Source organism: Rhinichthys klamathensis, unplaced genomic scaffold (assembly GCF_029890125.1).
Source record: "Rhinichthys klamathensis goyatoka isolate OS25496 unplaced genomic scaffold, OSU_Roscu_1.1 h1tg000425l_1, whole genome shotgun sequence".
In the NCBI taxonomy this organism is placed as follows: domain Eukaryota; kingdom Metazoa; phylum Chordata; class Actinopteri; order Cypriniformes; family Leuciscidae; genus Rhinichthys; species Rhinichthys klamathensis.
This window is the reverse complement of record NW_026606923.1, coordinates 300,325-328,179: the sequence shown is the minus strand read 5'-3', so window position 1 is coordinate 328,179 and position 27,855 is coordinate 300,325. Positions and strand designations below refer to the sequence as shown.

General features: G+C 38.3%; 3 protein-coding genes across 3 annotated transcripts in view; 2 read left to right on the top strand and 1 right to left on the bottom strand.

Annotated features, from left to right (window-relative positions):
* The window catches only part of LOC130071039 (UNC93-like protein MFSD11), a 248,771-nt gene that overhangs the window by 206,081 nt on the left and 14,835 nt on the right, over positions 1-27,855 (bottom strand). The window lies entirely within an intron of this gene.
* On the top strand, positions 2,517-6,268 carry LOC130071037 (uncharacterized). The gene is made up of 10 exons (XM_056235647.1): positions 2,517-2,716; positions 2,830-2,903; positions 3,344-3,470; positions 3,563-3,717; positions 3,847-3,992; positions 4,092-4,248; positions 4,338-4,431; positions 4,547-4,613; positions 4,722-4,807; positions 4,900-6,268. The coding sequence occupies exons 2-10, from the start codon at positions 2,840-2,842 to the stop codon at positions 5,756-5,758; spliced, it is 1,755 nt and encodes a 584-aa protein (XP_056091622.1). The 5' UTR covers positions 2,517-2,716; positions 2,830-2,839; the 3' UTR covers positions 5,759-6,268.
* On the top strand, positions 10,423-25,973 carry LOC130071024 (uncharacterized). The gene is made up of 10 exons (XM_056235632.1): positions 10,423-10,448; positions 11,628-11,689; positions 23,514-23,682; positions 23,775-23,935; positions 24,064-24,209; positions 24,307-24,463; positions 24,553-24,643; positions 24,759-24,825; positions 24,934-25,019; positions 25,112-25,973. Exons 1-10 carry the CDS (start codon positions 10,423-10,425, stop codon positions 25,971-25,973), a joined length of 1,827 nt encoding a protein of 608 aa, XP_056091607.1.

Here is a 27,855-nt window from a genome sequence, read left to right as displayed (position 1 = left end):
GTTAATTTTTGGGGGAAAAAATGTTCTTCCTTCAGTTTATGTTGTTTTTGTAATAAAGGACCATCTGATCTACATCTTCTTATGTTTTATTTATTTAAGGAATTTGTTTTTACAATATTGAAATTAAAATCAAAGTTTGAAAATGCAAATATTTAGAAATCTGAGTTTTCAGAATAGTGTGAAATCACAACTTAAGTTTATATATTGAATTTTTTTTACATATCAGAGTAACTAAACACTATTACAATATACTTCAGCACTTTATATTCTTGTTGGATTGGAAGAATTAAAATTGTATACTTTAAAGTGTGTCTGACGGAGTTGACACAAATTCAGTTCTGAAGGGAAACATGTTTATTTGTTAAAAATGTGTTTTTATTTAGAACCTGTTCCTTTACATGGTTAAATAGTTAAGACCTTTCTCTGCAGAAACATACAACTCTAATTGATATAGTGTGTATTGTAAAAAAAAGTTTTTTAAAACGTGTTTTGTCCCGACTCTCAAGAATCAGTGAGTTATTAACTTAGGGGCCGCTTACACGACACCGTTCACAGTGCCTGGTGGCTCGAGAACGCAAACCTTGAAGGTCCCACAGTCTATGGTTCCAAGGTGCAGGCGTTGAAAAAAAATCTTTAGGTTCACTTGGGATCAAAACACGACAGACAACACTTGTATGATCAAGACATAATATACTTGTGTATATTATCACCCATCAAGTATAGCCTAGCCTATATTTAATTTAATATAAATAATAATTTAGTGACAATTGACAGCTGTAGATCTGAATAGGCCTATGAAGTAAAATGTAACTAGGCTTATTTACAATATGTTTTGCATGCTATTACTTTCTGAAATATATATATATATATATATATATAACTTTACAGTTTTGTGTAAAGCTTTCATAATATTTGACAAAAATGGTAAGCATGACCTTTTAAGGACATGTTGTTTGTTTAAATTACACTTTAACATGCCATAGCTGCACTAGTGTAAAAAGTAAAAAAAAAAAATCTGTGTGTGCAGAAGGAATTGATTTTGCTCTGATCGTTTATTTAACCCTGAAAATCATCTTTGAAATGTCAATACACATTTAAAACAATAACAATGAAGAGGGACATATTAATTGAAATAGTGGAAAAGTGCACTGAGACTGTTCGTACATGGCAAGGCTGTTTCACACAACTGAAAAGCACTATTTTCAGATGAATTCATATTAATCGGACAAATGATCTTCTAGCAGAAAGGCAACTAAAATAGGATCCTGTGCATCAAAAATGACTTTCAATATGGAATGCATTTGACTCGTTTTGAACAAAAGATGGCACATACACAATGTAAAGTTGCAAACAACACCATGCAAACAAATCTACATTTACAATCTCTAAACAAAATTTGTTTGCAACACCATGCAAACAAATCTACAAACACAATGTTTAGCCTACTAATCAGAAGGTGGCATAAACTCCTTGAACAAATGGAATAAGAGCCACAGTATGATCTAAAACAGAAACAGATAAAAAACAAAGCACATATGTTTTGTCATCGTAAGGTTATGACATTATAAAGTAGCCCAGACAGCAACATGTCTGCCCAGATCCGGGCCAAATCTGGTACATGTGGATTCCATGCGTGGAATCCACATGTAGGCTATGGTTGGTAGTAGGCCTGCTTTTTTTATGTGATTATATCAAAAAAAACATATGTAAGGCATTCAAAGCAAACACAACTACGGTTTAAAAAAGTTTTGTGTTTGCCTGCAGGCCATGTTGTATTGTTAAACTCGTTCCAATGACTATTCATGGCCTTTGTATCTAAATGTAAAATAATGTCATGCCGTTTGCAACCACATGGCGTCCCTATTGCCAATATTTATTTATTTTCAGTCTATGGTCTGGCAGCGTTGGGAAAAGAGAGAGAGAGAGAGAGAGAGAGAGAGAGAGAGAGAGAGAGAGAGAGAGAGAGAGAGAGAGAGAGAGAGAGAGAGAGAGAGAGAGAGAGAGAGTTCAACAGCAAAAAAAAAAAAAGAAAAAAAAATACCCGTTCTTCCTGTAACGGCAAAATCACACACAACACAACCATAAGCTACCATTAATGTTTTTAAACATTTAAAAATAAACCTATGTGCCTTCCTGAAACTGTTTTGCAGAGAGGTAACGTTAAACAAATAAATTATTTACAAAAAACGATACAGGAACTGAAATGAATTGCATGTTTCTCTGAAATGCAATCTCATGCGCTTCCTTTTTTTGTGAGCCTTGCATAATTTCCTTTGTGTTTATTGGCTAACCTTAATTAATAAACAACACGTTATAACGAAGACTAATCTTGTTTATATCTGACGGGCGTTATGTTTGTTTCGTGCTTTTCCTATCCGCGTGCTTGAGCAGAGACGAGAGAGATCAGTGTGAGGGAGGGAGCGCGCAGGATTCGGGAAGGGAACAGCTCGATCGCGCGCAGGGCGGGAGTGGAACAGCAGAAGTGCTGCGTGCGTGTGTTCCAGGAAAGGTCCACTTCCATGTTGCGTGGGCGAAGAGGGAAGCTTATGGTAGACCATCATTTACACGGTTTAAACTGCTCGTCGTGTGTTGTTTTTATGCGTCTGTGACTGACATCATATGTTTAATTTGTCTACAGAGTGGTCAGTAAATTCGGTTTCTTTTATTTTTACTCTGCGAACGCAGCGACGAACTGTCCTATAGTTACAGTCAAAAGGTATGACAAAACTATATTTTGTCTAGATATCATATTTTAACATTTTATCTTATTACATACATAGGCTATATGTAATTGTTTAAAGATGAATGAGATTATATTTATGCTTATAGGGAGTACAGGATGTTTTCCACATTTCTTCTTTGTCAGATCATCCTCACACTCATCTGCCAAACACTATGTTACGGTAAATGTTTATTTCGCTAAGAATGAGCTCTTGTTCTTGCCCTATTTGTCACTTTGTGACTTTAATATATAATATCCCCATGTGTATCTGCTCTGCTCTTCTCTCTCTCTCTCTCTCTCTCTGTGTGTGTGTGTGTGTCACTTTCACAATTGTTTCCAAATGTTTAGCTCTATACACTTTTTAGGTTAGTGGCTTTCCCTTCTGCTGAGTATATTTAATCGTTGATTCATTCATTTATTTAAAACATGTTGATGACAAGCTGATGTGGATCAATGTTTTATAACGAATTAAACATTAAAAACTGATTCAGATGACACCACTTTTATGTTTTTTATGCAGTGTTTTACTGTCAAAAGAACTTTTACTTTAACAAAACAACTTGTTCCTTAGTCATTTGTGATAGTGACTTCTTTTATTTTCCTTATCTAAAATCTCTGTAGAACCCACAGAGAAGGACTTGAAGTGTTTCAATGACTATGAGACAGAAATGAAGTGCAGTTTCTGGTTTGACGGCCTCATAAGTTGCTCTGGATACAAACTCAACATCACACATACTGTAATAGATACGTATGTATTTGTTCAATTCCTCTATAAATATAACTAAAATGATTTACTGTTCATTTAGCAATCAACTGACACTATTAACTCTTATATTGCAGGTTGAAAACATGCATCTTTGAGAGAAGTCATCACAGTGCCAACTGTGAATGCAAAATTAAAGTCGAAGGGTTTGTTTTAACAGAGATATTCTCTACTACACTTCTGAACGGAACAAATGTTTTATTAAACAAAACATTTGTGACAATGGACTTCAGTGAGTATATTTGTTGTCTATATGTTCTTGTTATGCTTTTTCATACTTTAAAATATTCTGAAATAAAAAAAAGGTGTTATCTGGCCTTATCTGACACAATTACAAATATGTGATTTTCATTTTCTGCAGTCAAACCAAAAACTCCAGTCTTATCAGTTCAGAAGACTAAAAATGGAGATTTTAATGTAACTTGGGATGACAAGTATGGGAAAACATATTTTGCAGAAAGTTTGGAAATACATCTGACCTATAGGAGTGAAGGAGGAGATGAAACCGTAAGGAAGATGATATATAGATGATATTAAATGAATTCATGCATATTCACATATAGATGTGTCATAAAAAAAAATAAAATAAACACTTTGCCCATACAGATGTCCAGGAATGAGCCAAACTCCCGGGGATTCTATGAGATCGTGGGCAGAAATCTCCAGCCAAACACCAACTACATTCTGACTGCAAGAATGAGCACAAGCTATAACTCACACGAGATATTGAGTTACCAGAGCGCACCAGTTGAGTTCACCAGCTGTAAGTCAATGTGTTTTTTTCTCAGAGTTATTACTGTGTGTGTTTTAATGCTTTTTAATAATCCTGATCAATCTATATGTGCTCCACAGCCTCATCTCCAAATGAATTACTCAGAACGATGGTTCCGCCTCTATGTGTTGTTTTAATCATCATCATTTGTACTATCTTCATCTGTGTTTTGAGGTGAGATCTCTGTTTTGTGTCTCGCCATCATTCTACATTTTGCATTTTTGCTACAGTATTCCTTTGTGCATCCTTGACAAATTTAGTTCTGACACACTTTACTTCCTCGTTACAGGATGAAGATGAATTGGTGGGACAAGATCTCCAAGCCAAAAATAGACGCCAATCTTGGAGAAGAGAAGGTTGGAGAAAGATACAAATCATGCAATAGCCATCAATAATCATATTACATCATTTATGCAGATCAATCTTTTTTCTTACCCTAATTTTTCTTTATTTTTGATTAATAGGGTCATATTTTGCCTCCTTCCATTATGGACTTCTCCTCAATCCATGTAGAGATTCCAAAACTGGACTTTAAGGAGGAAAATAAATTGTAAGTTTTCCCAAAAACTTCAGAAACACATGACAGACTAGCAACGCTCTAATTCTGATTAATAACGCCTCAACATGTTTGTCTCTCTACAGGATCTCCACATTATCAGTTGATACAAACAATGAGAAAAGTTCCCACAGTGTTGAGTCAGCAGCAGACGATTATGGCCAGGCTGGTTTTGATTCTAGTAATGACAAGGAGAATTGCAGACGGATCACCGTCTTATCACGTGTCGAACATGCCCGGGAGGAGGATTTCAAATCCTTTCTCTTTGCCAACAACACACCCAGCAATCAGCAAGTCAAGAGTGTTGATATCAGTTCCTCAAGAGAACGCAACCGTGCAAAGAGAGATTCGGGCAACTGCTCTGGCTCATCGGTTTTCAGCAACATGTCGTATTTCGGATCGTCCAATGATGATTCATCCTTCCTGGGTCAGCTGAGCTGTGATCATTCCTGTCAATCTGACAAGAGGGACATTTCTAGCTTTGAAAACTCCTCTATGAGTGCTGATGTCAGCAAGATACAGTTTAACGTTCCCACTAATGATGCTTTGGAAGACGGATATCAGTCCTTCAACAGCGTTGTGAACCAGGGAAATGATGCGGATGTTTGTTTGAACCTTTTAAATGATATTGATTCTGATGAAAAGTTCATTGTGAAAAATCTCATCACTAGTAAAAATCCACTATATCCTTCTCTGTTTGTCCATGGTGGCAGCGTCACACCAAGTGATGGTGGGTATCAGGCTTTTGAAGGCTTAACAAAGAGCACAGAAGGACAGTGGAGCACGAGCATCAGAACTGAACAAGCACTTAATGAATGTGGAGCGCTGAAATTCCCCCACAGCACCGGCCAAGATCCCACATCATCAGAGCAGCAAAGTTTGTGGCCCTCTTCTTTGCTTTTTCCACCCACTATTGAAATAGACACTTCATATCAGTCTTTTTAGCTGCGCTGTACATAACTGAAGCACTGAAAAATTTTTATATGTAACATACAAAGTTACAAAGCAACAGTTACAAAGAAATATGACCAGTATGAGATCTATGCAAATGTTCATTGTTTATGTAGACTCAAAGCCAAGACCTTGCATTTAGGTTTCACTGTTTCTACATGAAGACTTTGAACAGTGCCTTAAATGCTCGAAGAGGTTATGCATGATTATTCTTGATGTTCATTTTTCTTTATTATTGGTCACAATTACACACGCAATGTTAAATGCGACACTGAGTCACATTTGCAAATGCAAATTTTAAAGGCATGATAACAAGGCCAAGACGGTTCTTATCATTCTGTGCTGTTAAAACAAATGATAGATATTTGCTTATTCATTTCTACAGTTGCAATGAATCATTCCTTTGAAAGTATCACCAGTAATAGGAAACTTTAGTTTTAATAACTACATGTTTGCATATAATTTTGGACATAGAAACAATAAGAAGCACTGTGCCTTAAATACTCTAGGGTATTACTTTTCTAGTCATTCACATGTTTGTTTTCTATTATTTGACAATTTTTCATTTCAAAATGCAAAGACATTTCTAAACCTACCGGTATATTTGATATATTTGAGTCTGTGAAATAACTTGTATTTTTATTTTGTGCATTGTTTTTTTTTTTCTACAAACAACAAGATACAGTCTGTATATATGCTATATTTAGATGAAACTGTTGTTTTTGTTTCTTAATCTTCAACAGGAAAAGACTTTACATAGCTTGGACATTTCATAACTATGCTGTCAAACAAATGATAGATACTTGCCTAAAACGTTTCATTATTTTTTTGTATGTAGTCTATAAATCTGCCTACACCATGGTGTACTACCATACAAACTAAAAGCACTCTAACAATTCTCAATAAGAGCAATGTAAATACACTGCTATGTTTATACTTCTCTAAAGTAAAACCCCAGTATGGTGAAACAGAGTCTGGGAAATACTTGAGTCTGTCAGTTGTGGAATTTGTACAGGTTTTGTCGGGGCTTTTGTTTTATGCTATCTGTGTTAACCAGGAAGCTACATTATTTGTTCCATGGAAAACACGTCATACACCTGTGCATGTCGAGACATTTACACATTCTAATAAAGTCTTCACTGAAGTTTGTCTAAACATGGGGCACCTTAGTTCTTAAAGCAGGTTCACTGAAGTATGTCTAAACATGGGAAACATTTGTTCTCTTAAAGCAGCTAACAGGATGCAAACCATATGGCATTTTACCGTAACAGCTAGGCATAAAGTATGAATATAATTGAAAAGTATGAATTAGGTGAATGAATTAATATGTATAACAAAATGAAAGCTAAAGGTCCAAAAGTATACTGAAAGTTGTCTTGAGATGAAATACATGTGCACATTTGGCACGTAAAATGATTATATAGTTTTCTCAAGCAAAAGCAAAAAATTGTTGATTAGTCATTCGGACAATTGCAGCGCCATCTACTGGTCGTTAACGTGCATCATCTTTTATAACACGACGTTAAAATGACATCAGACATTTCTACAGAATGTGTATAATTAATTTAAGTGTGAATGAGACTTTTAGGTCTGTTTTATCATTTCGATATCTTCAACAACAAAACAATATCATAAGCAGCAAGTATAGATTACCTAGTCATTGGTTGCAGCGCCATCAGCTGGGCGTTTACGTGAAGTTCAAAAACAGGCTCATTTTCCTTGACATCATGATCAATTGAAATGACAGCAGACATTTTAGCCTTGTTTAATAGTATGGGATAGCGAAGACTATGTTTTTCCACTCTCACATCTCACTAACTACAATAAATATATCCTTCCTGTAAGGACATTCCTAAAACTGGAGCAAATAAATCAGTCATTTTTGCACATATGATCAGTGTCACGATAGTGTACAATGATTCAATATCATGCAGCTTATTATAGGCCTACGTTAAACAGTCAAACATAAGACATAATGTTTTTTGCTTATTGGCCTCTAAAGCATGCGGTGGGTAGAGAATGAATGGGAGAAAGTCATGTTATACATCGTTAATTGAACGTTTTTCTGAAATGTTTTATTTGGACGTCTAATATTTTTTTTAAATGTTGTTTCAGACCGTTCATAGAAAAAAACAAACTAATAGTCTCATCCACACTTTCTATAAATCTGCCTACACCATGATACCATACAAACTAAAGCATTCTAAACATTCTCAATAACTGTTTATATAGGCCTATTCTCTAAAGTAAAACCTCGGAATGGTGAAACAGAGTCTGGGTAATAACACTTGTCAGTGGGGAATTTGAACAGGTTTTGTTTGTCGGGGCGTTTGTTTTATGCTGTGTTAACCAGGAAGCTACATTATTTTTTTCCATGGAAAACACGTCATATACCTGTGCATGTCGAGACATTACACATTCTAATAAAGGCTGCTTCACTGAAGTATGTCTAAACATGGGACATTTCTCTTAAAGCAGTAGGAATTAGGCTATGTATAACAATATAGAGCTAATATGGTCCAGATAAGAGATGAAATACGGTTGTGCACATTTGGCACGTTAAACTATAGCCTAGTTGTTCTTGTCAAGTGAAAGCAAAATATTGTAGATCATTCGGACAATTGCAACGCCATACGGGTCAAATATTTTATGACACGACCTGAAATGGCATCAGACATTTCTACAGAATGTGTATAATTCATTTATTGAATGAGACTTAGGCCTATAGTTCTGTTTAAGCATTTCGATATCTTCAACAACAATATAATGTCATAAGCAGCAAATATACATTAGTCATTGGTCAATTGCAGCATCAGCTTTACGTGAAGTTCAAAAACAGGCTTTTTCCTTGACATCATGATCAACTGAAATGACAGCAGACATTTTAGCCTTGTTTAATAGTAGGCTATATAGCGAAGACTATGTTTTTCCCCTCTCACATACAGACTACAATAAATATAGCCTTCCAGTTATAAGGAATTCATTCCCAGAACGTGTCATAGAACTGGAGCAAATAAATCAGTCCTTCTTCATATGATTTGTGTCACGATAGCATTTCTGTACAATGATTCAATATCCTACGTTGAACAGTCAAACATATAAGACATAATGTTTTTTGCTTATTGGCCTCAACATTTTGTAATCAATGCGCTCTACATGGAATCGTAAGATGGCTGCTTGAACACTTCCAGTGAGCAATCCAGTCATTTACATAGATCAGATTTCTCTCTTTTGTCTTGTTGTTGCTGGGCAACTCATGGAGCTGTCAAGCCAGAGACTATTTATGTTGCTGGTGCAACTCTACCCAGGTGTGGTTGGCCTGATTAGCTTGACCAAAGTCAGAGACTATTTATGTAGAGACATGCCACTTACTCAATCCTCAATACAACTATATAGGGAAAACCCGTAACGCCAAAGATGGCGGTTGTATGCACATGTCCCGCCCCTCCCGCTGGAAAGCCAATCGTCTGCTTTTAACAGTCAAGCCGGGAAACATTTAAGCCTATCATCTGTTTCCACTGACGCATGCGCACAGTTGAGGTTTGCGACAGCGGAAAATACGTTACTGTTTGAAAAGGCGGCAGATTTGATATGCAGTGTATGTGTGCGTTGAAATATATGAGACATCCCAAGTGTCTACCGCATATTGATAGCGGCTCCCTGATGACCGCAAATTAGTTCAAATCTCCCAGAATCTAGAGCGAGCGAGCGAGAGCTCACACATACTGTGTTTCAAACTGTGTAGCGCGCGCACGACAGAGAGCGAGAGAACCCTTGCGCATGCGTAGTAAAAGTATAACCTGTGGGGAAAAAGGCGTTTTAAACCTTATTTTGGGGCAAAGTCATCAAACTTTTTCAGCGATTTTTATCATATTTTACTGCTGTTTCTATACATGCAGTTTTTATGTCCCGGTGACCATTGAAAGTGCAGTTCTGACTCTCTGCCCAATCATTTAGATAGGAGCCTGGTCTTGTTAGTCCGAAATAGCTGCCCGGAGGCGTTGCCAAGATGGCGGCCGAGTGGCATGGCTTGCCTAAAAGGACTTTGGTCAAGCTAATCAGGCCAACCACACCTGGGTAGAGTTGCACCAGCCGTTCGAAAGTTCTTTCTTAGATTGTAACGTAAAGTCCACACTAGGCTTAGTAACTAGTTTGTAACTAATGCCGCGTTCCAGGCAACCTGTAACCCGTGTTTTTCCAACTCGTAACTGGGAGTACATCGATCTAGTACGAGTTCACGGGTGGGAAGTCACGGGTTTGACTGCCGTTCCAGTGCCTTTTCACAGGTATAAGGTTGGAAAAACACGGGTTACAGGTTGCCTGGAACGCGGCATAACTTCTTTTGCCTCACGTTACTAACGGTAAAAAATAAGTTTCCATTTAATACGATACTTGATCATGAATAACATAAGTGTTTTTATATAGGCTATAAATAACATTCAGAAACTGTATTTGAAATGAAATTAATAAGGATCAATAAATAAATATTGATACAAAAAAAAACAAGAAATTACGTTTATTGATTATGACTGATATTTGACATGCACAACATGGACCGATGCACACAGCGGCGCTGTTTAGGACGGGTTCGTGTTAAAGAGCTGCTAACAAAGTCTCTCTTAAAATGTAAGCGAGTGTAAATGTCAGCATTATCATATATGTCTAAAGAATTGAAGTCTGTCAGGTAAAAGAAGAGCTTATTGATGCAGTTCATCTATCTGATATTTTATTCCAACTGTTAGGCCTACTCCTGATCGGAGGCTGCCATAAATATTTAGTACGTAGAACGTAGAGTTATGTTAAAACTAAGTTTAATGGTGCAACGTAAAAATATTTAGTAGTGCGTAAGTTGTAACTTAGTGCCCATTTACGTCAAAACTAGGCTAAGTTGTAACTTATGCACAGCTGGTGCAACCGGCCCCTGGTACTTATGCCGCGTTCCAGGCAACCTGTAACCCGTGTTTTTCCAACTCGTAACTGGGAGTACATCGTTCCAGGCAACCTGTAACCCGTGTTTTTCCAACCTTATACCCGTGAAAGTGCACTGGAACGGCAGTCAAACCCGTGACTTCCCACCCGTGAATTCGTACTAGATCGATGTACTCCCAGTTACCAGTTGAAAAAACACGGGTTACAGGTTGCCTGGAACGCGGCATTAGTTCTCCCTACATCTACCCTTGTGTTTGCGCCGCGGTCATCTTTGTGTGACCGAGTAAGGATTCGGTATAAAGCGGGGCGTGTATTTATTTCATGTCGTAAGTGTGGCATTCTTGTTGTAATACAAAGACGTTAGTTAGTTTTTTTTTTTTTTTTAATTATTATTCATTGATTTTATGTTAAACGCAGGGCGGAAGTCCTTGATACAAGAGTGTGAGCGATAGGATGTCGTGTTTAATCCATAGCCACGAATCATTCACCCCAGTCTGTTTTATTCTTGGATTACGATAGAGGTATGTGTGTGTTAGATTGTTAGGTTTGCTTTGGTGTTAACATTTCATGTATAATCATTGAATTATCTAACAATTCTGTAAAGTAAAGGTGTAATGATGTTGCATGGAATTTGTGGCAGAGGTCTATTGGGATCTGTATTTTAGATATTTATGGTTTGTTTTGTGTTTATTTGGCAGATCCTCCTTTGTGGAGCCCTATGCACGTGGACCTCTGACGTCTAGGCCCTGCTGTTTTGTTTATGATTTATTTTCGTTATAATAACCTCAAAGTTTTGGTTACTGATTTCCTGCTGCTTAAATTGTGGTTTATTATTTTTGTGTACTGATCATATTATCTGATTTTGGTTTAGACCAACCGCTGTGTTTGAGTATATGTAAAGGGGAGTGTTAACTTATATTCTTTTGTGTCCTAGGAGCCAGCCTGTGTGGGAGTACTTCCTCTGGGGTCGTTTGGGCCTTTCCTTCACTGCAGCTGGTGTGAGATTTCCTTCACTGCATGCGTATTGATGTGGGAGTGTAGAGTGGTTTGTATTATGCACTGAATTTGCTTTTAGAAGTGATTTTATCATCTTGAGAATAGTACACGTGTGGTGTGTGCTCCTAGGGCGGCGGGTCCGCGGCCAATGACCCTCCTCTATTTTCCACACAGGCTTGGTTACTCCTATTTGTAATTGAGCTATTTAATGATAACTTAATGTTTATGTGATTAAGTTTTAGTGCTCCTTTTATAATACACACAACTAAAAGTGATTATTTATTCAGAGGTTTATAACCCATTGCCAATAAAAGTTATTAAACTTGAAGGTCACGTCTTCGTTCTTTTATCAATTACTGTTTGTTTGAACTTGGGTTGCTGTTATGTCCGTGGGTATATAACCCCGGTGGCGTAGTCGGGACTAGTGTGGCAAAAGGGACGCCACGGTTACATCTGTCAGATCGTTGTGGCTCATGTCATGTCATGTCTGTCCCTTTGCTGTCCAATGTTCTAGTTTCTGTTCCTGTGTGTTTGCCTTTCTTTTGTGATTACCTGGATTTCCGGTTTTACTGCTGTTCCTGGATTTCTCTCTGGCTCTACCGACCAGCAGTCAGATCCATGTTGCCAGTCATGGCTTAATGTGGTTAGAGAGTAAGACTAGTAACATATCTAGTCTAGTTCACTGTTGTTCAACATCTAACCATTGTTTTTCTCTGAGTTTAAGCTATGTTGTTAAACTCTTTGTTTGATTCCATTTGCTCCTGTGGATCCAATTGTTGTTTCCTGTGAGAGGTTGCTGCTATCATTAATGTCAAGTCACCTTTATTTATATAGCACTTTTTAAAATACAGATTGTTTCAAAGCAGCTTTACAGTGATAACAGAAAAATAATGCAACAAAGTTTGTTTGTATAGCAGATCTAGAAGAAAATTGTGTCATAGTCCAGCTTAAGTAACATCAGTGATGGATCATTTTCATTGTAAAAAAGTTATTAATTTAGTTCTTTTTTCTTTTCTTTTTTACAGACAGACAGACAGACGCTCTGGAGAAAACAGTGATGTCATCGTCCAGCTCAGTTCAGTTCTCATAATGGTGTCAATGCAGGTAGATCAATAATATTGTTGAATATTCAATGCTAAATGTCCCCAAATAAGCAAGCCAAAAGCCAGAGGCGACAAAGGTGACAGTGGCATGGAACCAAAACTCCATCAGGTGACAGAATGGGGAAGAAAAAAACTTCGGAGATACCAGGCTCAGTCGGGGGCCTGGTCTCCTCTGGCCAACAAACAAACTTTGTATGATTATGATTCAGGCACCATTACAGGTCAGAAGTCAGATTGGATCAGAACATTCAGAATATTATCCAGATCTGGCTGAAGGTTGGAGTCATCACGCCGGTATGGAGAAGGGTTTGTTGAGGATCAGTGCTGATGGCTGTCGTGTCAATGAGGCCTTAACAGGGAGAGTCTAGTTGACACAATCTCTGCTGACACTTCAGGGCTGCATTGTGGTCGTGTCTAGGTGCAGGGCCACCATCAGGATACGGCGCGGATCCGGCTGACTACATCAAGCGTTGTGGTCGTGTCTAGGCGCAGGTCCACCATCTGGTCTGGATACGGCCCGGATTCGGCTGACTACATCATGCGTTGTGGTTGTGTCTAGGCGCAGGTCCACCATCGGATCTGGATACGGCCCGGATTCGGCTGACTACATCATGCGTTGTGGTCGTGTCTAGGCGCAGGTCCACCATCGGATCTGGATACGCCCCGGATTCGGCTGACTACATCAAGCGTTGTGGTCGTGTCTAGGCGCAGGTCCACCATCTGGTCTGGATACGGCCCGGATTCGGCTGACTACATCATGCGTTGTGGTCGTGTCTAGGCGCAGGTCCACCATCGGATCTGGATACGGCCCGGATTCGGCTGACTACATCATGCGTTGTGGTCGTGTCTAGGCGCAGGTCCACCATCTGGTCTGGATACGGCCCGGATTCGGCTGACTACGTCATGCGTTGTGGTTGTGTCTAGGCGCAGGTCCACCATCGGATCTGGATACGGCCCGGATTCGGCTGACTACATCATGCGTTGTGGTCGTGTCTAGGCGCAGGTCCACCATCTGGTCTGGATACGGCCCGGATCCGGCTGACTACATCATGCGTTGTGGTTGTGTCTAGGTGCAGGTCCACCATCGGATCTGGATACGGCCCGGATTCGGCTGACTACATCATGCGTTGTGGTTGTGTCTAGGCGCAGGTCCACCATCGGATCTGGATACGGCCCGGATTCGGCTGACTACATCATGCGTTGTGGTCGTGTCTAGGCGCAGGTCCACCATCTGGTCTGGATACGGCCCGGATCCGGCTGACTACATCATGCGTTGTGGTCGTGTCTAGGCGCAGGTCCACCATCTGATCTGGATACGGCCCGGATTCGGCTGACTACATCATGCGTTGTGGTTGTGTCTAGGCGCAGGTCCACCATCGGATCTGGATACGGCCCGGATTCGGCTGACTACATCATGCGTTGTGGTCGTGTCTAGGCGCAGGTCCACCATCGGATCTGGATACGGCCCGGATTCAGCTGACTACATCATGCGTTGTGGTCGTGTCTAGGCGCAGGTCCACCATCTGGTCTGGATACGGCCCGGATTCAGCTGACTACATCATGTGTTGTGGTCGTGTCTAGGCGCAGGTCCACCATCGGATCTGGATACGGCCCGGATTCGGCTGACTACATCATGCGTTGTGGTTGTGTCTAGGCGCAGGTCCAACATCGGATCTGGATACGGCCCGGATTCGGCTGACTACATCATGCGTTGTGGTCGTGTCTAGGCGCAGGTCCACCATCTGGTCTGGATACGGCCCGGATTCGGCTGACTACATCATGCGTTGTGGTCGTGTCTAGGCGCAGGTCCACCATCGGATCTGGATACGGCCCGGATTCGGCTGACTACATCATGCGTTGTGGTTGTGTATAGGCGCAGGTCCACCATCGGATCTGGATACGGCCCGGATTCGGCTGACTACATCATGCGTTGTGGTCGTGTCTAGGCGCAGGTCCACCATCGGATCTGGATACGGCCCGGATTCGGCTGACTACATCATGCGTTGTGGTCGTGTCTAGGCGCAGGTCCACCATCGGATCTGGATACGGCCCGGATTCGGCTGACTACATCATGCGTTGTGGTCGTGTCTAGGCGTAGGTCCACCATCTGGTCTGGATACGGCCCGGATTCAGCTGACTACATCATGCGTTGTGGTCGTGTCTAGGCGCAGGTCCACCATCGGATCTGGATACGGCCCGGATTCGGCTGACTACATCATGCGTTGTGGTTGTGTTTAGGCGCAGGTCCACCATCGGATCTGGATACGGCCCGGATTCGGCTGACTACATCATGCGTTGTGGTCGTGTCCAGGCGCAGCTCCACCATCGGATCTGGATACGGCCCGGATTCGGCTGACTACATCATGCGTTGTGGTTGTGTCTAGGCGCAGGTCCACCATCGGATCTGGATACGGCCCGGATTCGGCTGACTACATCATGCGTTGTGGTCGTGTCTAGGCGCAGGTCCACCATCGGATCTGGATACGGCCCGGATTCAGCTGACTACATCATGCGTTGTGGTTGTGTCTAGGCGCAGGGCCACCATCGGATCTGGATACGGCCCGGATTCGGCTGACTACATCATGCGTTGTGGTCGTGTCTAGGCGCAGGTCCACCATCGGATCTGGATACGGCCCGGATTCAGCTGACTACATCATGCGTTGTTGTTGTGTCTAGGCGCAGGGCCACCATCGGATCTGGATACGGCCCGGATTCGGCTGACTACATCATGCGTTGTGGTTGTGTCTAGGCGCAGGTCCACCATCGGATCTGGATACGGCCCGGATTCGGCTGACTACATCATGCGTTGTGGTCGTGTCTAGGCGCAGGTCCACCATCGGATCTGGATACGGCCCGGATTCAGCTGACTACATCATGCGTTGTGGTTGTGTCTAGGCGCAGGTCCACCATCGGATCTGGATACGGCCCGGATTCGGCTGACTACATCATGCGTTGTGGTTGTGTCTAGGCGCAGGGCCACCATCGGATCTGGATACGGCCCGGATTCGGCTGACTACATCATGCGTTGTGGTCGTGTCTAGGCGCAGGTCCACCATCTGGTCTGGATACGGCCCGGATTCGGCTGACTACATCACGCGTTGTGGTCGTGTCTAGGCGCATCCACCATCAGATCTGGATACGGCCCGGATTCGCCTGACTACATCATGCGTTGTGGTCGTGTCTAGGCGCAGGTCCACCATCGGATCTGGATACGGCCCGGATTCGGCTGACTACATCATGCGTTGTGGTCGTGTCTAGGCGCAGGTCCACCATCGGATCTGGATACGGCCCGGATTCGGCTGACTACATCATGCGTTGTAGTCGTGTCTAGGCGCAGGTCCACCATCGGATCTGGATACGGCCCGGATTCGGCTGACTGCATCATGCGTTGTGGTCGTGTCTAGGCGCAGGTCCACCATCGGATCTGGATACGGCCCGGATTCGGCTGACTACATCATGCGTTGTGGTCGTGTCTAGGCGCAGGTCCACCATCGGATCTGGATACGGCCCGGATTCGGCTGACTACATCATGCGTTGTAGTCGTGTCTAGGCGCAGGTCCACCATCGGATCTGGATACGGCCTGGATTAACTGTTCAACCGACAACCCAGAAATAAAAATAGCCAACTTATGAATTTGCTTAAAAGATGACTATGCAAATTAATATCCCTTGTGAAAATAAACCATGGTTTTACTACAAAAAACAACAACATGATTATTCTAGTTAAACCATGTTGAAGTGAAAGTTTCTTTCTTATTGATAAATTACCTTAAAGGGGTGGTTGATTATGATTTAATTTTTCTAACTTTAGTTAGTGTGTAATGTTGCTGTTTGAGCATAAACAACATCTGCAAAGTTACGATGCTCAAAGTTCAAAGAAAAGGGAGATATTTTCTTTTAAAGAAATAGCTTTTTAAGGACTACAACAAATGGCTGGTAGGGACAACACAACATTCCTCCTGAGTTAGTGACATCACAAACCCTCAAATTTACAAAAACCCCACCCCTGGGAATGCGATTTATAGATTATCATGACAGAATATGCTAATCAATGACTAGAAGATAACTACACATAAGCTACATAAATTCACCAACTAACCATTCAAGAATGTCCCGTTGTATTCTACATGGTTTCACTTTTTGAGTCTCTCCAACATTGTCTGATTCCGGTTTGAACATAAAAGGCTAAAAGTTTTTGGAATTTTCACTGTGTGTCTGTGTGAGGTAAAAGGACACAAGCTGTTGAAGCTCCACCCTCTGCAAGAGCAGCAGCTCATTTGCATTTAAAGGGACAGACACAAAAATGGTGCGTTTTTGCCCACCCTCAAAAAGGGACAATTTTAACATGCTATAAAAAAATATCTGTGGGGTATTTTGAGCTAAAACTTCACACACTCTGGGGACATCCGAGACTTATTTTACATCTTGTGAAAAGGGTGGTCTCTGTTGTTGTATTTTTTGCTTCATAATGCACCACACATTTTCAATAGGAGACAGGTCTGGTCTGCAGGCAGGCCAGTCTAGTACCTGAACTCTTTTACTATGAAGCCATACTGTTGTAACATGTGCAGAATGAATCTTGGCGTTGTCTTGCTGAAATAAGCAGGGATGTTTCTTAAAAAGACATTGCCTTGATGGCAGCATGCTCATTTTTTTCTCATGGTCAGACAAAAGTGTCAAAACACATATTATAAAAATTGATTATTATTTGCTGAGCTGTGTTTGATGCCATTGTGTTACTTTGTAAGAGAGAGTGAGACAAAGAAATCTATCATGTAGATTATCACATACAAAGTTTAAAACATTTAAATAGACATATCAAGTAGTAATTCAGGCTATTAGAGCTGGTTTGGTTGAGACTGAGATGCACAGAGGCAATTAACGCGCTGTTTGATTTGTGGTCGTGCTGTGCTTATTCCATTCATTCGTGTATCATACAAGGCGTAAACAATTTAAATATACAATAAAATACAATATCATATCGTAGAACACATTTATATGATGTAGTAGCCTATTTGAGTTGATATTACTCTTGCCAAGCTCTGATTTCTGAGAGCTGCACACACAGACGGATTTGCACTAGTTCATTTTTACTCTCACTTGCTATTGCATAGAGATTTTAGATAAGGTATTTGGCTTCGGGAACACCCTACTCTACTACAGTAAAAAAATTCTGGAGGATGACCCACCCACTTTTTTCTTTATTTTTTTTTTTGCTTCCGACGCCCATGCCGGATGCAATGATTGAGTGCACATTTTATGGTCTACACCTTTCATGGATGATATATATTATAAAAATAAATTTATACCGCTTAAAGGGATACTCCACTTTTTTTGGAAATAGGCTCATTTTACAACTCCCTCAGAGTTAAACTGTTGAGTTTTACCGTTTTTTAATCCATTCAGCCGATCTCCGGTTCTGACGGTACCACTTTTAGCATAGCTTAGCATACATCATTGAAGTGGACGAGACCATTAGCAGTTCTCAAACAAAAATCACCAAAGAGTTTCGATATTTTTCCTATTTAAAACTTGACTCTTCTGTAGTTACATCGTGCACTAAGACCGACGGAAAATGTAAAGTTGCGATTTTCTAGGCTGATATGGCTAGGAACTATACTCTCATTCCTGCGTAGTAATCAAGAAACTTCACTGCCGTACCATGAGTGCAGCAGGCGTAATGATATGACGCAGCGCCTGAAAATAGTTCCGTTGTGTTGACGGAAGGTGGCCTATTTTCAGGCGCTGCGTCATATCATTACGCCTGCTGCTCTCATGGTACAGCAGTAAAGTTTCTTGATTATTACGCAGGAATGAGAGTATAGTTCCTAGCCATATCAGCCTAGAAAATCCCAACTTTACATTTTCCGTCGGTCTTAGTGCACGATGTAACTACAGAAGAGTCAAGTTTTAAATAGGAAAAATGTCGAAACTCTTTGGTGTTTTTTGTTTGAGAACTGCTAATGGTCTTGTCCACTTCAATGATGTATGCTAAGCTATGCTAAAAGTGGCACCGTCAGAACCGGAGATCGGCTGAATGGATTCAAAAACGGTAAAACTCAACAGTTTAACTCTGGGGGAGTTGTAAAATGAGCCTATTTTCAAAAAAAGTGGAGTATCCCTTTAATGATCGCTATCATGATGAGACTTTCATCCACCATAACAAAAAAAAAATCTGTAGAGAATCACCTACTGCACCTTAACCATGTAACACTGTGGTTAGATATACAAATTGTAATCAATCCGCCAATAAACCATTACATTTCTACTATATTAATTACACTTTTAATTATTCACAATTAACTAACTGTATACCAGGAGCGAAATAACTAAAGTAAACGCGGGCGGAGCCCCAGAGACGACAGTCTTGTCCAGTGAGTCAGCTGAGGAAGAGCCAAAGTAGTGCGTGTTCAGTTACTGAACAGTGAAGTAGTTAGTTCAGTTACTAAAGCTTAGCCCGCCATCTAGACACAATCCATGATGCAGTTGCGAATAAGAAAGTATATTGAAGAATCATACGTAGGGTTTCTGGCAATTTTATGTGTTCGTGAGTGAAACCGTATTAGTCTACTTTACTTTACAACAAGGCAACAGACTGTGAGAAGGTAACTTATTGCGTAAGAGATCGGTTTTTGCTATTTTTATTTGATCTCACAAGACGGACATGTAGATAATTGTGTTATGAACTGGACGGACACAATGTTTACTTCAGTTCTTGTGAGTCAGATCATCTTCACGCTGCTCTGCCAGACACTTTGTTATGGTAAGCTTTTCATTTTTGTATAGAACTATAAAGCAGTCTAATTCTAAAACTTATGTTCTTGTACAGTTATCTTTGTGAGAACCAGTTTGAGTTTTAGACCATCGAGATGATGGCAAAGTGGGTATAGTTTGTCCGACTCCTCACTTTCTGACAGGCATTAAAGGGCTGTTTGAGGGATAAGACTTGAGGACTGCGGTCACGCCATCTGTGCTTCAGAAAAGCACGGTCACGCCATCTACGCTTAAAAATATATTGCGCGTCTACACGAGGTTGCGTGGTAGACTCAAGGTGTATGCGGTTGGTGTCGGCTGACTTTTGAAAAAATATTCATAATAAAATAAATAAAATAAAATTGTTTTTAGCAAACTCCACCAGATTCTTGTTCTACATATCACAGACTACGACTGTGGTGATTTTCATGTTGATCTACTGTTTTATTATTTAATAATTAACTGCCAAAGTCCTACACTGTATACCTTGTTATACAGCAAAATTTAATAAATTCATAATTTTTTTAAATCAAATTGTTTTCTGCAAATTCCACCAGATTATTGTTCTACATCTCACAGACTACGACTGTGGTGATTTTCATGTTGATCTACTGTTTTATTATTTAATAATTAACTGTCAAAGTCCTATACTGTATACCTTGTTATACAGCAATATGTAATAAATTCATATAAAAATAAAATAAAATTGTTTTCTGCAAATTCCACCAGATTATTGTTCTTCATCTCACTGTCTACCATTGTGGTGATTTTCATGTTGATGTACTGTTTTATTATTTAATAATTATCTGTCAAAGTCCTATACTGTATACCTTGTTATACCGCAATATTTAATAAATTCAGAAAAAAATCAAATCAAATTGTTTTCTGCAAATTCCACCAGATTATTGTTCTACATCTCACTGACTACCACTGTAGTGATTTTCATGTTGATCTACTGTTTTATTATTTAATAATTAACTGCCAAAGTCCTATACTGTATACCTTGACATATAGGCATATTTGATAAATTCATTTTAAAAAGTATAAGTACGTAATTTATAATAATAATAATAAGTTTAAATAGGATTTCAGTAGCTTGGCTTTCTCAAGCCAACTTAAATACATTTCTTAATATATAAATGAAATACCTTTTTTTTGTACTTAAATAATAAACATATCTATATGTTTATGCTGTGTTTTGGGGGATATGAATTATTATTTATTATTATTATTATTTGGCAGTTAATTATTAAATAATAAAACATTAGAACAACATGAAAATCACCACATTGGTAGTCAGTGAGATGAAGAACAATAATCTGGTGGAATTTGCAGAAAACTATTTTATTTTATTTTTTTATGAATTTATTAAATATTGCTGTATAACAAGGTATACAGTATAGGACTTTGACAGACAATAATTTAATAATAAAACAGTAGATCAATATGAAAATCACCACAGTGGTAGTCAGTGAGATGAAGAACAATAATCTGGTGGAATTTGCAGAAAACTATTTTATTTTATTTTATTTTTTTATGAATTTATTAAATATTGCTGTATAACAAGGTATACAGTATAGGACTTTGACAGACAATAATTTAATAATAAAACAGTAGATCAATATGAAAATCACCACAGTGGTAGTCAGTGAGATGTAGAACAATAATCTGGTGGAATTTGCAGAAAACAATTTTATTTTTATTTTTTTATGAATTTATCAAATATGCCTATATAGCCAGGTATACAGTATAGGACTTTGGCAGGCAATTGTTAAATAATAAAACAGTCGATCAACATGAAAATCACCACAGTCGTAGTCAGTGAGATGAAGAACAATAATCTGGTGGAATTGGCAGATTGATTTAAATTTTTTATGAATTTATTAAATATTGCTGTATAACAAGGTATACAGTATAGGAATTTGACAGACAATTATTAAATAATAAAACAGTAGATCAACATGAAAATCACCACAGTCGTAGTCAGTGAGATGAAGAACAATAATCTGTTGGAATTTGCAGAAAACAATTTTATTTTAGTTTTTTATGAATTTATTAAATATTGCTGTATAACAAGGTAAACCGTATAGGACTTTGACAGACAATTATTAAATTATAAAACGGTAGATCAACATGAAAATCACCACAGTCGTAGTCAGTGAGATGAAGAACAATAATCTGTTGGAATTTGCAGAAAACAATTTTATTTTAATTTTTTATGAATTTATTAAATATTGCTGTATAACAAGGTAAACCGAATAGGACTTTGACAGACAATTATTAAATAATAAAACAGTAGATCAACATGAAAATCACCACAGTCGTAGTCAGTGAGATGAAGAACAATAATCTGTTGGAATTTGCAGAAAACAATTTTATTTTAATTTTTTATGAATTTATTAAATATTGCTGTATAACAAGGTAAACCGTATAGGACTTTGACAGACAATTATTAAATTATAAAACGGTAGATCAACATGAAAATCACCACAGTCGTAGTCAGTGAGATGAAGAACAATAATCTGTTGGAATTTGCAGAAAACAATTTTATTTTAATTTTTTATGAATTTATTAAATATTGCTGTATAACAAGGTAAACCGTATAGGACTTTGACAGACAATTATTAAATAATAAAACAGTAGATCAACATGAAAATCACCACAGTCGTAGTCAGTGAGATGTAGAACAATAATCTGGTGGAATTTGCAGAAAACAATTTTATTTTATTTTTTTATTAAATATTGCTGTATAACAAGGTATACAGTCTAGGATTTTGGCAGTTAATCAATAAATAATAAAACAGTAGATCAACATGAAAATCACCACAGTGCTAGTCAGTGAGATGAAGAACAATAATCTGGTGGAATTTGCAGAAAACAATTTGATTTAAATTTTTTATGAATGTATCAAATATGCCTATATAGCCAGGTAAACAGTATAGGACTTTGGCAGGCAATTATTAAATAATAAAACAGTAGATCAACATGAAAATCACCACAGTGGTAGTCAGTGAGATGATGAACAATAATCTGTTTGAGTTTGCAGAAAACAATTTTATTTGATTTTCTTTATGAATTTATCAAATATGCCTATATAGCCAGGTATACAGTATAGGACTTTGGCAGGCAATTATTAAATAATAAAACAGTAGTTTAACATGAAAATCACCACAGTTGTAGTCTGTGATATGAAGAACAATATTCTGGTGGAATTTGCAGAAAACAAATTTATTTTATTTTTTTATGAATTTATTAAATATTGCTGTATAACAAGGTATACAGTATAGGACTTTGACAGACAATTATTAAATAATAAAACAGTAGATCAATATGAAAATCACCACAGTGGTAGACAGTGAGATGTAGAACAATAATCTGGTGGAATTTGCAGAAAACAATTAGATTTTATTTATTTTATTATGAATATTTTTTTTAAAGTCTTCCGACACCAACCGCATACACCTTGAGTCTACCACGCAACCTCGTGTAGACGCGCAATATATTTTTAAGCGTAGATGGCGTGACCGCGCTTTTCTGAAGCACAGATGGCGTGACCGCAGTGACTTGAGGCCAGTTGCATAAACATATCCGTTAAGACTGCGTCTTAAGAGTATGACCAACTAGAAGTTAGTTAGGGGTAGCCTAATCAGTTTTCGGTATCAAATTAGACTAATCTACTTTTTTATGTAACTAACTTCAAAAAGTTATGAACATCTTAAAGAAAAAAATGTGATGACTAACTTGTTAGACTGCTCTTAGCGGTTTATGCAACGGTCATAGGGTTAACTTAAGGTTAGAATGAGTTTAAGCACTTAGTTGTGATGGTTAGAGAGGCTTGGGATAGGCTATTTAATTGTCCTCACAAAGATAGCCATAAAACGTGCGTTTGTTTGTCACTATCATAATGACAAATCTATAGCTAAGCCTATAGGCTACACTGTCATTTTCATCTCCTCAAAATCATTTAGCACATTCATTCTTTTTATTTTCCTTATCTAAAATCTCTGTAGAACCCACAGAGAAGGACTTGAAGTGTTTCAATGACTATGAGACAGAAATGAAGTGCAGTTTCTGGTTTGACGGCCTCATAAGTTGCTCTGGATACAAACTCAACATCACACATTTTGTAATAGATACGTATGTATTTGTTCAATTCCTCTATAAATATAACTAAAATGATTTACTGTTCATTTAGCAATCAACTGACACTATTAACTCTTATATTGCAGGTTTAATAAATATACATGCATCTTTGAGAGAAGTCATCACAGTGCCGACTGTGAATGCAAAATTAAAGTCGACGGGTTTGTTTTAACAGAGATATTCTCTACTACACTTCTGAACGGAACAAATGTTTTATTAAGCAAAACATTTGTGACAATGGACTTCAGTGAGTATATTTGTTGTCTATATGTTCTTGTTATGCTTTTTCATACTTTTAAATATTCTGAAATAAAAAAAGGTGTTATCTGGCCTTATCTGACACAATTACAAATATGTGATTTTCATTTTCTGCAGTCAAACCAAAAACTCCAGTCTTATCAGTTCAGAAGACTAAAAATGGAGATTTTAATGTAACTTGGGATGACAAGTATGGGAAAACATATTTTGCACAAAGTTTGGAAATACATCTGACCTATAGGATTGAAGGAGGAGATGAAACCGTAAGGAAGATGATATATAGATGATATTAAATGAATTCATGCATATTCACATATAGATGTGTCATAAAAAAATAAAATAAACACTTTGCCCATACAGATGTCCAAGAATGTGCCAAACTCCCAGGGATTCTTTGAGATTGTGGGCAGAAATCTCCAGCCAAACACCAACTACATTCTGACTGCAAGAATGAGCACAAGCTATAACTCACACGAGATATTGAGTTACCAGAGCGCACCAGTTGAGTTCACCAGCTGTAAGTCAATGTGTTTTGTTCTCAGAGTTATTACTGCGTGTGTTTTAATGCTCTTTAATAATCCCGATCAATCTATATGTGCTCCACAGCCTCATCTCCAAATGAATTACTCATAACGATGGTTCCGATGGATGTTGTTTTAATCATCATCATTTGTACTATCTTCATCTGTGTTTTGAGGTGAGATCTCTGTTTTGTGTCTCGCCATCATTCTACATTTTGCATTTTTGCTACAGTATTCCTTTGTGCATCCTTGACAAATTTAGTTCTGACACACTTTACTTCCTCGTTACAGGATGAAGATGAATTGGTGGGACAAGATCTCCAAGCCAAAAATAGACGCCAATCTTGGAGAAGAGAAGGTTGGAGAAAGATACAAATCATGCAATAGCCATCAATAATCATATTACATCATTTATGCAGATCAATCTTTTTTCTTAACCTAATTTTTCTTTATTTTTGATTAATAGGGTCATATTTTGCCTCCTTCCATTATGGACTTCTCCTCAATCCATGTAGAGATTCCAAAACTGGACTTTAAGGAGGAAAATAAATTGTAAGTTTTCCCCAAAACTTCAGAAACACATGACAGACTAGCAACGCTCTAATTCTGATTAATAACGCCTCAACATGTTTGTCTCTCTACAGGATCTCCGCATTATCAGTTGATACAAACAATGAGAAAAGTTCCCACAGTGTTGAGTCAGCAGCAGACGATTATGGCCAGGCTGGTTTTGATTCTGGTAATGACAAGGAGAATTGCAACATCTTATCACGTGTCGAACATGCCCGGGAGGAGGATTTCAAATCCTTTCTCTTTGCCAACAACACACCCAGCAATCAGCGAGTCAAGAGTGTTGATATCAGTTCCTCAAGAGAACGCAACCGTGCAAAAAGAGATTCGGGCAACTGCTCTGGCTCATCGGTTTTCAGAAACATGTCGTATTTGGGATCGGCCAATGATGATTCATCCTTCCTGGGTCAGCTGAGCTGTGATCATTCCTGTCAATCTGACAAGAGGGACATTTCTAGCTTTGAAAACTCCTCTATGAGTGCTGATATCAGCAAGATACAGTTTAACGTTCCCACTAATGATGCTTTGGAAGACGGATATCAGTCCTTCAACAGTGTTGTGAACCAGGGAAATGATGCGGATGTTTGTTTGAAACTTTTAAATGATATTGATTCTGATGAAATGTTCATTGTGAAAAATCTCATTACTAGTAAAAATCCACTATATCCTTCTCTGTTTGTCCATGGTGGCAGCGTCACACCAAGTGATGGTGGGTATCAGGCTTTTGAAGGCTTAACAAAGAGCACAGAAGGACAGTGGAGCACAAGCATCAGAACTGAACAAGCACTTAATGAATGTGGAGCGCTGAAATTCCCCCACAGCACCGGCCAAGATCCCACATCATCAGAGCAGCAAAGTTTGTGGCAAAGTTTGTGGCCCTCTTTTTTGCTTTTTCCACCCACTATTGAAATAGACACTTCATTTCAGTCTTTTTAGCTGCGCTGTACATAACTGAAGCACTGAATTTTTTTATATGTAACATACAAAGTTACAAAGCAACAGTCACAAAGAAATATGACCAGTATAAGATCTATGCAAATGTTCATTGTTTATGTAGACTCAAAGCCATCACCAGTAATAGCAAACTTTAGTTAATGCACTGTGAACTAACATGAACAAACAATGAAGTACTGTATTTTTATTAACTAACGTTTACAAAGATTAACAAATACTGTAACAAATGTATTGCTCATGGTTGGTTCATGTTAGTTAATACATTAACTAATGCTAACTAATGAACCTTATTGTAAAGTGTTACCAGAAGCACTGTGCCTTAAATAATCTAGGAATACATGACGTATGTTTTTTTTCTATTATTTGACATGTTTTTTTTTAGCTGTTCATAACTGAAACATTTATATATTTCATGTAATTTGTAGTTGTTTCACATGAATCACCCATTAAACTATGACCAGTAATAACTATCTTGAATTTCCAATTCTTTGTTTAGACTCCAAAACGTTGAATTCAAGTTAAACTTTCAACAATAAGAGGTTGCACAGTGTCTTAAGTGCTTGAAGAGGTCATGTATTACCATTTAAGTGATAAGCCTCATTTATCAGCGATGATAGAATATTTGATTTGTATTAGCATCTGCCATTGATTACTTTTAACCAGCAACCCAGGCGCATCAAAACTTCAGAAAATAAAGAAAAAAGAAGTATTGAACATAACCAAAATAACTAATTACCTACTTTTTTTTCACAAAGTGAAAGGCTTCATCACAATACTTTTTCTCAGACAGAGTTACTAAGCATAAGTCTCAATTCATAATAATGATGTGAGATGCAGTGATGTAGTAATAATTACTAAATTATGAGTGATAAATAATAAAGACTTAATATAAATGTATTACAACAACCTAATGGTCAGTGAATATGACCATGTAAATAGAAATAAATAAACACACATGAACACATTTAGTTTTTCTTTATTGAAATGTTAAAAACATCAAATAAGCCAAAAAGGTTAGAATGTTTCATGTTGATTGTCAATTGACAAATTCAAAAATCAGACTTTTGTCTGAGACTGAATCTAAAACAAATCCTTTCAATATGACACATTAATTATTGCATATCTACAATCTAATGTAGTGTGATTGGCTAGTGTGTAGTAAAGACATGAAGTAATGTCATCCAAAGATGCACATTTTGTGGAACAAACATTAAAACATATCAAATACAGCCCGAACTACAATACACCTGTAAAGATAACATACATTACTTTATAAACAACACAATATTGGTTTACAACTGTGGGATTACAAATTTAAGAATCTGTTTAAGATCTGCTGATCTTATGTCCTTACAAAACATAACATGAAAAACTAAGGTAGAGTAAATTGAATTTAGCATTTAAGGTTATGATGATGATGATGATGATGATGATGATGATGATGATGATATCAGCTGTTAAGCATGAGATTCCTGCCTGTTCTCTCTATTGTAAGTTAAATGAATCAGATAGGTTGATTGGATTAACATCAATGTATTTGAATGACACTTCAGGGCTGGGCTGGGAAAATTGCTCATGTACTTCATTTACATGCCACCTCGCTGTAAATTCCTCCCCCTTGGAATGTATATAAACTACAATGTATACTGCTTTAGTCAGACTTGATGCAGATGCAGATGTCAAGAAGACTTGTGTTTTTTAAGACCGCTATGTGTAAAGATTCTTATTTAAACCGGTTCTGTCTGTCTTGTGACAAAGTCCTCAGGTCAATGGTCACATAACTATGGGTAATACTTTCGTTATCTGAACCAGCTTATCTGGTATGGTTTCCTGGTAACGACTGCACAGTTAAAGTTAAAAAGTT

Excerpts from the sequence above, each read along its gene's own strand:
- LOC130071037 (XM_056235647.1), top strand. The coding sequence starts at position 2,840 with ATGTTTTCCACATTTCTTCTTTGTCAGATCATCCTCACACTCATCTGC. Across the intron at positions 4,614-4,721 it reads CCAATCTTGGAGAAGAGAAG|GGTCATATTTTGCCTCCTTC; the intron begins GTTGGAGAAAGA and ends TTTGATTAATAG. Across the intron at positions 4,808-4,899 it reads TTTAAGGAGGAAAATAAATT|GATCTCCACATTATCAGTTG; the intron begins GTAAGTTTTCCC and ends GTCTCTCTACAG.
- LOC130071024 (XM_056235632.1), top strand. The coding sequence starts at position 10,423 with ATGTCTAAAGAATTGAAGTCTGTCAG. Across the intron at positions 23,936-24,063 it reads ATTTGTGACAATGGACTTCA|TCAAACCAAAAACTCCAGTC; the intron begins GTGAGTATATTT and ends CATTTTCTGCAG. Across the intron at positions 24,644-24,758 it reads ATCTTCATCTGTGTTTTGAG|GATGAAGATGAATTGGTGGG; the intron begins GTGAGATCTCTG and ends TCCTCGTTACAG.